This window comes from Uloborus diversus, chromosome 2, assembly GCF_026930045.1.
Source record: "Uloborus diversus isolate 005 chromosome 2, Udiv.v.3.1, whole genome shotgun sequence".
NCBI lineage: Eukaryota > Metazoa > Arthropoda > Arachnida > Araneae > Uloboridae > Uloborus > Uloborus diversus.
Genome location: NC_072732.1, coordinates 219,709,084 through 219,721,438, shown reverse-complemented (window position 1 = coordinate 219,721,438; position 12,355 = coordinate 219,709,084). Strand labels below are relative to the sequence as shown.

The following is a 12,355-nucleotide window of genomic DNA, read 5'->3' as shown; positions in this document are numbered from 1 at the left end:
TCTTTTTCTGTTCCAATTTTAATATCATTTTTCGCATAAATTTGATAAAATGGAAGAGAAATATTTCATTAACATTTTTAAATTTTAAGTCTATTGAAAGCTTTGAATTTTCTGCATAAGATGACGTTTGTTCGAAGTTTCTACGAGCATTATCAGAGATATGAGAATTGTTTCCAGGAAACCGGAATCCGAGGCTTACCTCAAGCTAGCCAAACGGTTCTAAATGATTGAGTTCGAGAATAAAATTAAAAATAAAAAACCTTTGCTGTAAATTCATAAATACTGACAGAGTAATTTCTTCAATAAACGCATTTGTTCGAGTTCACTATGCATATATTTTTGTTTTTTTAAGTTGATGTTTCAAAACATTAATTAGTTTTTTTAGGTCGATACATCGACAGCATTGATGCGTAAATATTGAGCAACGATATTTTTTGGTCTTTATATCAATACCATCGATGGTTTTGATTGAACAAAAAATTTTTTTGCAGGTATCGATACCATCGATATTTTAATTTTGAACTCGATGTTTTGAAACATCAATATCGAGTTCTTTTCCCTTTCTGGTACATCCATTCCACGTGTCGGAATGCTCCAGCTCTTACGATCTTAGCTGAAGATCAATCGCATAGCAATTCTGGTTGATCTATCTGGATAAGTTATCGGGATGATGTTGGTGCATAGTGGCTTCGTTACTTTTCTAATCTAAAAATAGCAAAGAATAAACATCGTTTTTGCCTGAAGAATTTACACACGAAAAGACTTTTTAAAGATTGTTCTTTGTCGGCATGTATTCTACAGCATGACCTCAAAATGGCTAAGGCTCAAAGCTCTAATAGATTGATCTCTTTGTATGCATATGAATAATGATTGCCGAGTTTGTTCCAATTTGTGTGTTTTAATGATTATACATTCAAACCAATATTTTAAATACATTCATTCCTATCTCTCCTCTCATCAACAAAAGAAAAATTTAGGAAGTAGTTCACGGCGCTGTGGGTTCATTTGAATAGCAGCTATCACAACATCTTCGATTCCAATTTCATGAGAATTAAAAAAAAATTTTTTGACAAAAATGGTTAATCCTAGGAGGTTGAAATATAATATGTAGTAGCATCTAGTTTTACTAGTAATTAAGCTCTAGAAAAAAAAAATGCGTAGAAAATGGAAAAAACGCATAGCTCTAAAGTGACATGCAAAGAGAAAAAAAAAAAAAATTCTTACCGTTTGCCATTCTTCTTCTTCTTCTTTCAAGACTTCCGGTTTTTTGACTTCTTTCGCTTTCTTTAGTTGCTCTTCGGCCTGAAAAGAACACATGTCGTCAGAAAATCAGAATGTACGGAGAGGCTAATTTATCCGAACTGATAAAATAGATACAATTAGAAAGCTTCATTCTATTATCAATACACAAACTAGGCAATATTAATCTTTGTGGATTAATAATAGACAAGGCGTTTCCTTTCCGTACCATATTCTCCTGTTTGTCAACCGATTCTCTTCTTCTTTTTTTTTTTTTTTTTTCAGTAGCTACTGGCGAGTTTGAGTGTTATCAATAAAATTTTTTGAAATCAGACGCAAACTAACGGAGATATTAATTAAAAACGCATTTTCTCTCTAAATGGCTCTTTCTACGCGAATGGATGGTCCATTTTTTTTTCAAGTTTGACATGGTTGGAGAGGTCTTAAAAAAATACCCTATATAAAGCTTTTCTCAAAACGCTCAGGATCCAATTACCTAAATCCACTAGATAAAAAAAGTTATAAGCGTTTTTTAGTAAGCAAAACTCATAAATTTTTATTTCGACTATTTTCTATTGTTGAAAGTCATACTTGGTAGCGAGAAACATTAAGCTTAAATTGATTTTTGAAATCGTTCTTTTTACACGAAAAATGCATTTTAGTGTTTGGTATGGTTGGAGAGCCCGTAAAAAACTTTTATAAATATGGTCGAATTTCGACACACAGGGCGAGCAAAAACCTGAGAGAACCAAAACAAGTGGCGTACATAGTACCCCCCGCAACTTCTGCGTTGCGGGGGGGGGGGGGGGCACAAGAGATATTAGGGCGCACGTTCTGAAAAAATAACACTACGTTAAAATTAAAAAAAAATCATCTTATGGGGGCACACTTTTAAACGTTGCCGGGGGAGGGGGGAGCACTCCGAATTCTATGTACGCTACTGTATGCAACGCAGACAAAACATATGTCACCTCACACGGGACATGCGCAGTCGGTTCTTGTGTCTCAGTTGCTGTCGTCACCGCCGACAGTCATAGTTAAGACTACTAATAAGCAGCCTTATATAAGCAGGGCTGGCTCGTTCAACATTTTAACTCCTGGATCACGTGAACCAATTTGTTTACACATGTAAGAAGAGGAAAGAAGGAGAGAAAGAATAAATTATAAAAACGCCGAAGAAAATTCATATCTGTGTTCAGCATTAATGTGTTATCACTGTTCGATTACTTTAGTCTAAGAAAACTAAAATTTTCCTTAATCCTGGAGTCGATACAATGAAAACTGCAATTGTCGCTGTTCTTTGCAGGAAACATTTTTCGGCAAACTCGTCGTGCTGGAAAGTTTTTTTTTTTTTCATGTAGAACAGGGGTCTCCAACATTTTTTACCCAAGGGCCACATTGGAAATTTTTGGAGGGGAGGTGAGCGGTGTGCCAACAATCCAAGTTCAGATGGTCCAATTTGCGCTACGTACTTCAAGACATGCCCTTTCTGTTTTTTAATCAAACCATCTTTGATGTTTTCTCTCTTTTTATTTTTGGTGGGGGGGGGGGGGGGGGGGGGGGGGGGGGGGGGGGGGGAGGAGGATTTTGTGAGTTTTGTTTGTTCAAAAACGTACTCGAAGAAAAACATAACATATAAAATATACTGCTTTTTTTTTTTTTTTTTTTTTGGAGCAATTTCGAATTGTTTAGGGGTAAGTGGTATTCCTCGGACATATGTGTACCTTGGACCTAGGCTGATTATAATTCCGCTTATTAAAATACAGGGTGGCGACAGGAACTGTGAAAAAAAGTTCCCTGACTTTTCCCTGATTTCCCTGATTAAGTTCACCAAATTTCCCTGATTTACGTTCCCAATGATAATGGTTTTCTTTCTTTGCTTTACTTGAAATCCATTGTATATTTGTATAAAATGCAGTATTTTAAACGTTTTAAGTTGTGTAAAATTGTTGAACTAAAGATATATTTTAAAAAGATGCTACTTTTTTAATAAAATGGTTAAAAAAAAACATATCAAGGCATTTTTTTAGGGGAAAAACACCTTCAAAACAGTATATTAAATTTTTCCACAATGGAACGATTATAGAAAATTAAAAAAAAAAAAAAAATACTTTACTTCCAGAAACCACTTAGCATAAGAATTTTAAGAAACTATTAAAATTATTCTTAAAAGCATATGTGTATTTATGATAGAACTAAAAAGTAATTGAAATTATTTTGAACTAAGTTTTCAAACAGTATAATAATTGTTGCAAGAATAACAAGTAATAGTGAAAGAATAGATGTAGTTATTCTTATATAACTAATTGACACATTTATGCAAAACATATGAAACCATTTGACATCCATTCATAGAGAAATTTTCTCTCATTAAGAACATAGGTTTTAATGAATGAATACAGCATTTTTGCAATAAAAAAATAAATATATTTACTTAAGTACACAAGTTAACTCTATTTCAAATGATTTCAGTATGTAACGAAAAAAATCTTAGATTGCTTCTGTAACAAACAACTTTGAAATGCAAGGAAAAAAAAAGCAATTAGTTAATTTCAAAATATATAAAAGAAGAATACAACTTGGTTAGAAAATTAAAGAATCACTTAAGTCTGAAGAAAAGAAAACCTTTATAATCTACGGTGACAACAAATAGTATAACGGCAAAAAAAGCTTTTTTTATTGAAAGTTCAATTTTAGCAATTAAATTTAAAACGCGAAGAAGTAATAACTTTTAAGCTTTTATAGTATTAATTCAAAAACCAAAGATTTCTTCTTGAAATCGTGATTACAGTAAGCAAATTACTTCGAAACAATGGAATAAAGGCAAAGGAGCTAAGGCATTAATGAAGGCTTCCTCTTTGCCTGTATGGTTATTTATTTTGCGTAGCATTGAAAGCACAAAAGGAAATTTCAAGCTAGGTAAAATAAACAACCTAACAGACACAGGAGCCATCTTAGGAATTTCATCCTGTGGTTAATAAGTAAGATTCAATACTTTGACGTTGAGGAAAAAAGGTGCACAAATATGCGGCAGTGTAAAATCGCACCTCATTAATTTTACTTTTTTTGAACAGATAATTGGCCGAAAATGCGTACGGAATTAGAGTACTTAATTTTGTAAAGCAAAAAAGAAAAAAAAAATTTTTCTTCATAAAATCAATTTTCCCTGATTTTTTGTTATTTTTTCAAAATTCCCTGATATTACCCTGACTTTTCCCTGATTAATAAAATTCCCTGACTTTTCCCTGATCTCCCTGATCTGTCGCCACCCTGAAATAGTTGAATAGTAACATGAGTAGTTAAAGTATTTGCCACTAAAGGTCTCAGTGCATACCTTTCTGTTTTGTTGAAAGCTAATCTGGTTGAAGTATTATTGAAAAAGGAAATCCACCATTCAAAAGTAGGTTTTTCCAGATACTTTTATGTATTTTTATTATGAAACATATATTGCTTATTCTGAAATGAAGGACATGCATTATACAGTCATGTTCTAACTGTAACACCATGTGCTTGAAACAAAGTTAGACCTAACTGTAACATAATGGTCAGCTACTTTGTTTTTTATAACCAAGTGGTGTACCTCGAAACCAATACAAGTGGTGTACCTTGGACTGGTCCAAGATACACACTTCTGCACAGTTGTTACAACTCCTAAAATTTTACTGGGTGATGGTTAACTGGGCGATGGTTTAACTGGGTTTTTACTTTATGATGTTACTGGTGTGTCAATATCTGAAGCCAGTAGGTACTTCTTTGTCAAGCATTGTTACTGTCACTAATGAAGAAATAAGGCTATACCCAAACGCACTACCGAGAAAACAATTCTGTTAGGGATGACCTAAAAGAAAGTCTTGTACTTTGACCGATACACCCGAGAAAGAGCTTCTTGAAATAGAAAAGGCTAACAGGGCATTGAAAAAAGTAAAGCATACTAAGACAGTAAAACCCCCTACCAGGCCAGCTAAGAGAAAACTTGATTATTCCTCAGAGTCTGAACTGGAGAATATTGAAGATTTATATGAGGAATTCTATATTTCAGAGGAAGATTTTAATGAGCTAGAAGATCCAGATAACGTTAATATTCAGATTAGTGTTGTTTTTGGTTTTGTTTGAAATTCGCTGGCAAGAAAACTATCAAATATTTTCTTGCAGAGATTATTTCTATTGCTGATGAAGGGATATGAAGTTAAATATCTGAAAACAGATCCAAACCGTCAGAAGCCTACCATTTATGAAGTTGACAAAAATCAAATGTTATGATATCATATTCAAGCTGAAACACCCAATACTATCCGGTGGGTCTAAAAGGCAGCTCGAGAAGTTAACATTTGGAATTGACTTATCCAATTACAATCTTTGTTAGAAATAAGTGTACCTTAAAAAAATAATCTTCAGTACGGTTTTCAGAAGCTATTTTGTCATTTTATTAAAAAAGTGAAACGTAATAAGATAATAAGATCTAAATTTTTATTTATCTTTGAAACAAATAAAAAATGTATTTCTAAATTTATGTGTGGTTTACTGATTGATAAATAGTGATGTTCTTACTGAAAATCGTGTTTTCTTTACCTGTTAATCATTGGTCCAAGTTACACCATCGCAAGATCCAAAGTACACCACCGGTGGTGTACCCCGGCACTAATTGCATTCTTCTGTTTTTCTTTAAAAATGTAATTGAAATAAGTTAAACACATTTTTAAGATAATTATATGTTGTGTAAAAAATCAAAGTTTTAAATATAGGTATTTGTAGTTAGATTTGGCAAATAATTATGAAATTAAAAATTGAAAAGTGAAAATAGGTCTGAGGTACCCCACCTTCCCCTACTATCCTCACATGACCAAAGTTGATATTGCTCTGATTTTTCAGATTAACATGGCGCAATAAAGTACATCGTTGTTGACCCCGTTGAACCGTTATGTGATCATTGCGACGGCTGTTTTAGTTTCCATTTTACGTCATTACTCAATCGACAAATGATAGTCCTTTGAGCAAACGGTGGTAGAAATTTCTTACGATGGAAAAAATGACATCCACGGATAAGAGGTTGGAAACATGCGGAAGAGTTGCGAAATTTGTGTAAAACCAACGAAGTGAGAACAAAGATTTTGTCACTGTCGCTGGATGAAACCAGCCTAAATAAAGTTTTGTTTTGTAAGCAGTTGTGTGCAAGTAATATTAGGTAGGTTAAAAAAAATATATCAAAGTCTCAGGCTTCTTAAAGAAACTTAGAACTTAACGTCAAAATTGTAGGGTTGGTTAGTTAGCTCTTGAAACTTTCGCAAAAATGAAAACAAAAACTGGGACTATTTTTCTCTCGTAAAATCAAACTTAGAGCCTTATGTGTTGCTCGACTCGATAACAATTTCACATGAAGTCACCATTCTAAATTTTCTAGCAATTCAACCATGCAAAAATATTTTGGCGAGTATTTTCAAACTCCAAATTTTCGCCAAATGCCAAGAGGGATTAACCAAGACAATTGGCGATACCTAATTCGGATTCCGATTGCAGAAAAACATCCAAATGGACAGAGAATAAATCATTTACTTACGTTTTCGTAATGTTTTTTCAATATCCGTGAACACATGCAGAAGATTGTCCGTTCTCATTCGAATGCAAGGAACGAATATTGGACCTAAAACTGGGCTCTGGCGTCGAAACGCTTCATGATTTCATGGCATCCTCTTTGTAATATTGAATAATATATGCATGAAATTCTGAATTTTAAGCAGGGCGCACCATCTTTCGAAGGCACAACGGAAGAACAGCACATTGTTTTTGTTTTCGAAAGTTCTTTGCAGTCGAGTAGAAAAATGCGGATTTAAATACCTGAATATCATTGCCATTCTGGGTAGAAGATCATTTAGCTTATGCACCGGAGTCTAGAGGATGTCCATATGTAAGTAGATATTTAAACAAATTTAATGTTACTACATTTGTCCCTAAAAATCTCATTCAAATATGAAAATTCCGCTAAATAAAATATTTAGGTCACAAAAAAATTTAATGTTTCATTAAAACTAAAAATATTTCGCCAAATAAATAGAACATTAATTGGCAATTAAAGTTTCACTAAAACGTAAAATAATCTACCCACTCCATTATTTATTAACAATCTCGCCAAGCGACCACGTTACTGTAAACGACCCGTAAAATACATATATTCAAAATTCAGGAACCATCTATTGGGAAGATTTCGATAATTCGGAGATGATTTTAACTGTATAGTACATACTTTAATTACCATTTCATGTGTCATAATAATTCCTTAACCACGAAATTCTCAGCTTGCAAAATATAATTGAAAAGTAAAATTTGAAAGGACCTCTTTTTCAAGAGTATAATCAAAACAAAACGCTTTTCTGCTAGTCAAAAGATGCCAAAAAGTATTTTCAAATTATACTATCACAGTTGGGATAAAATAAACCAAGGCTGAGCTTGATCATAAACGATTCCGCACCGGCAATAGTTCAGTTACTGGATCACTCATAAATAGTCAGATGTTGATGAAATGAAAGGTTAACAAGTTGGAAAAAGAACAATGGCTGTATTAAAATTAATAGAAATCATGATGGGGTTGTTGCTACTATAGTGCACTATAGTTGCTACATAGGTTTCATCGTTTCAGCAATACAACCATTGCTGATAAAAGGTCGTGGTTTATTTTTAGAAAGTCCAGCACAGTTTCCTTCACTTCATCGTTCTAATGGAAATGTTACCCATATAATGTGGTTGTTTCCTTCAGTCAAAAGTACTACTTTTAGTCATTGAAATTAGTAGAATAAGCGAAAGAAAAAATAACATGGATTCAGAAAATACTTTAATTTTCTCCAACAGTTAATTTTCAAATCATTTTTTAAAATGTCCGATTTTTCAAACAAGGCGTGGTCTTTATGACGTCAAAAATGATGTACTTTTAGCGCACCTGTCTGCCGCGATTCCACGTTATGATAATCAAGAAGCGAATTAAATATTGTGCTCTACGCTTGCTATCAACCATATCGTTGCCAGTACAAGTGAGTAAAGAAGCAAATTAAATATTACGTTCTGCAAATGGCAACAGTGAATAGCATTTCATCATTTGTAATGTCATCGGCAGAAGCGTAAACAATGAAAGCGCACCGATTAAAGTAATTTTTTTAAACATATTAAACCTAGTCAAATTTTTTAAAAAATGGTCAGATCCTATGTTTTTAAGCATTTTCTTTCAGAAAAAATATTTTTTAAATTTTGGAAACGACCCTATTCTCTCTTAAGTGAGCTAAACATGAAATGGGTCGAAGGGTAACAAATCTGAATTGTGCGCTGCGCGGCAGATGTGCTCTGTGCAAACTGTTCTTAACGGAATTTACTTAGCTGGTGATCATGACGTTCGTTTGGTCCCGTCTTGGCAGATCCGATATCATTTGCCAACCTTCCCGAAAACTTGGATAACAAATGTACACTGGCGTTCGAGCTAACTGTCATAGAATGATAAAGGGCAGTATCTGCAGAAATAAGCTTTTGAGGTAACAGAAAAAGCGCGTTTTGGATTCCATATTAACAATAAGGAAATGTTGTAATTTGACGTTCTTGTACTTCCTTTTCGGTGAAAACCAACTAAGCAATCTTCTTTATCTTCTTTACTAATAACAAAGCTGAAAGTCTCTCTGTCCGGAGGATGTCTGTAGGATGTCTGGATACGCGCATAGCGCCTAGACCGTTCGGCCGATTTTCATGAAATTTGGCACAAAGTTAGTTTGTAGCATGGGGGTGTGCACCTCGAAGCGATTTTTCGAAAATTCGATGTGGTTCTTATTCTATTCCAGTTTTATGAACAAAAATATCATAAGATGGACGAGTAAATTGCGAAATTATCATAACGTGTAACCGTAACATGGGCACAAGCCAACTGGCGAGATACGAAATTATCATAACGTGGAACCGTAACATAGGTACAAGCCAACTGGCGAAAAAAATAGCCATACATTATTTGTAAATATACAGGCGAACCAAAAGACCTTTTAATTTTTCTATTACGGGCAAAGCCGTGCGGGTAACACTAGTGTACAATACAGCTGAAGTGCAATAGACTACAAAATGCAAAAAGATAAAAAATTTGCAGATTCTGCCCTTTACCTTCCCACTACAGAATAGTGCTCAGCATTGACAGTCATCATTCACCGGTAGATGTCCGCAATACGTTCATTTTCCGTAATCAGAAGCCGTAATTATACGCGTTGCTCAGAGCTGGAAGCATCTACGTATAGCACGACTTAACGTTCGATCAATTGTCCCTTCATGCGGGGCGTAATTATTACCTTCGTTTATATCCCTGTTCGGTGGCACTGTCATAACTGTAATCATTCTGATGCAAATGCACGTGTCCACTTTTCTGTGAGATAATTCATAAATCATAGCTTCGAAGCTACCCCCCCCCCCCATCCACGCGCGTAATACACCATACCACTAACTTGATTCATATTTTTTAAATTGCATAGCCAAGGAAGCCAGAACGATGCAGATTGCTGTTCTGTTCACTATACTTTCTGATTCCCGTGCAGTTTGAAATCGAAAGCTATCCGCCACTCGCCCTTCCACTGAGGGAATTCTCAATAATCAAACTAACCCCTACTCTAAACTCAATAATCAAACTACAACTAAGATTCGAGGCATCACATTGAGAATAGACAGGCGTAGAATTCTTGAAAATAGGGATACAAATTAGTGTATCACATGGTTTAAGAAAATTTTAGGCATGGAAATTCTGTCGGGCTAGACTCGAACAATATGGAAGAAAAGTTGAGGTTTTAAAGGGAGAACCAACGAGTCTCAACTTGTATGTCATTGCGTTTCCAGTGCTGTGGCGCCTCCATACTCGATTAATTGCTTATTAGTCACGAAAAGAGGGTCTTGTTGAACACTTTCAAGCGTTCCAAACATTGGATGTCACCAAGAGACACTATCCCTCATACCTAAAGAAAAGACCCTACACACTCACGGAAGATCATGCTCTATATCTGGTGGGATAGTCAATAATCGGTCATGTCGTTGCAGTAATTGGAATGTGTACAACATGCATTACAACTGAAGGGGCCATCATAGGTGAAACGCAAAGGAGTTCTCTTCCTGCATGATAACATCCGGTCGCATGGGGTCATACATACATTTCTGCGACTTGGTTGGGAGATTTTGTGCCATCCTCCTTACTCACCTAACCTTGTGTCAACAGATTATCACCTCTTTCACTCTTTGAATAATCATCTTCGTGGAAAAACTTTCAAGAATGAAGCAGATCTGCGTCAAGAGCACTCATGGCCTTCTTTGGGTCCAAGACCCATGAGTTTTACTGCAAGGGGATTGAGTAAGACGAGACAAGTTGGCAGCAGGTCTTCGATGCTGATGGGGATTACTTTCAGGACTAAAAATGGGTTAAACTTTCTGCAAGTCATTTTCTCTTTGACCATAAAAAAACGGCAAGAACTTTATTGGTTACCTCACATATATCCAATCTCAAGAAATAAATCTGGACCTACCTTCCTGTAGAGCGGGCAAGTGCCGACTTTCACAAACTGGAAAGGATTGGTGTGGCTCTTGACCGTCGTCTTGGCGACCGTCCTCGTCGGAATGTGCTCTGGCACCTTGCCAGGTCCATTGTCGGTCGACGACGACCGTTGCTGTGGGGTTCTGCCGCCCGGGAGGGGCGTGTAGAGGGCGCCATTGGCCTGCAGGCTCAGTGAGCGGGACCGGCGGCCGTTCATGGCGGGCTCGGGTGGCACCCGGTCATCTTCCTCGTACGTGCGATCGAACGTCGCAGAATACCTCGTGGTGCCGGGCATTGTCGGGGAAGAACGAGATCAACGAGTTAGGCGTCTCATGGCGGTGCGGCGCTCTCCGGATGAATCTGGATGCGGAGCTGATGGAGAGAAAAGTATAATGTTATTGCGTAATTAGTAATTTTATAATGTTATTGCATCATTAGTAATTAGAACTCAAATAGCCATTGTGAATGATATAAAACAGTATCATGGTATCACAGCATACAATTGCAAACGTGTATTACACACACATGTTTCGGGCTTACTAGAAACTCTTTTCCAATGCAGAAGAAGTATTAAGCCTTTTCGAAGCAAAGCAGCAGTTTAAACATCTTTGTGTTCTGACGATAATATAGCTACTGATGCAATCATTTTTTTTTTTACTTCATCAAAAATTAAGGTGAAGAAAGTGACTTTTAGGTGAATCTTCTATGCCTATTAAAAGTTTTTATATCAAGGATTTTTAACTACATAATTAAATTCGCACGAAATTTAATTTACATTATTTCTAGTATGTAATAGTTGTTGATGCTATAATCTATATTAAATGCATCATACTTGTAGTAGATAGCAATAAATAGTGTTGATATGATTATTTTATGTTAAACAACAGTGCTCTGTAGAATTCTGATAGGGAAGGGCTAGTTCAGAGTTGTGGAAAAGTTTTCGTTTCTTTACAAAAACTTAAGTTCTGCTGGTGAAAAAATTACGACACATCTGTACAAGTTTCCTCCTGTAGTGAAAATTTTTAAAAGTTTTTTCGGGTTATGAATTAAGGTCAAGTTTATAAACTTAAAAATAAATTAAAATAATAATAATATGTAAACTCTAACATGAAAAGCTTTACGGCCTAATTTATTTATTTTGCTTATTTATCAAACATAAATGAGCATGCATAAATATAAAATAAGCAAGAGCCTAACATATTACAAAAGGAAGTGTCATTTCGTACGATATAAGTCATTTCGTCAAATTAATCATCAACAAATTCTATGCCCCAGACAATAGAAGATCTTAAGTCTACTTTTAGAGAGAGAAAAAAAAAAAAAAAATCACATGACTTATTCGGATTCTTCATTTTCAACCTTTGTTTTCTGAATATTATACTATATGTAAAAAAAAAAAAGTATTAGGAAGATTAAAATGTAGAATGTACATATTGCATAATCTTATTTTGTACCATATTTCAAACAATAACATTCTGATACTTTTGTTATTTACGTCAGACTAGAAGAGAAAAAAGGCATCCATCTTAAAAACTGACGTGTTGTTTTTCGTCAACAATTCAGTAGTAATCCGATTACAGAGAATTAAAG

At 35.0% G+C, this 12,355-nt stretch overlaps 1 protein-coding gene across 4 annotated transcripts in view; it reads right to left on the bottom strand.

Annotated features, from left to right (window-relative positions):
* Nucleotides 1-12,355, bottom strand: part of LOC129216277 (uncharacterized protein DDB_G0284459-like) — a 307,700-nt gene that overhangs the window by 108,268 nt on the left and 187,077 nt on the right. For all 4 annotated transcript variants that reach the window (XM_054850483.1, XM_054850487.1, XM_054850486.1 and 1 more), the window contains 2 exons: nucleotides 10,758-11,137; nucleotides 1,225-1,302 (listed from right to left, as the gene is read on the bottom strand). In XM_054850483.1, the coding sequence (XP_054706458.1) occupies nucleotides 1,225-1,302; nucleotides 10,758-11,060 (381 nt within the window). In that variant the 5' untranslated portion in view covers nucleotides 11,061-11,137. The remainder of the gene's footprint in view (nucleotides 1-1,224; nucleotides 1,303-10,757; nucleotides 11,138-12,355) is intronic.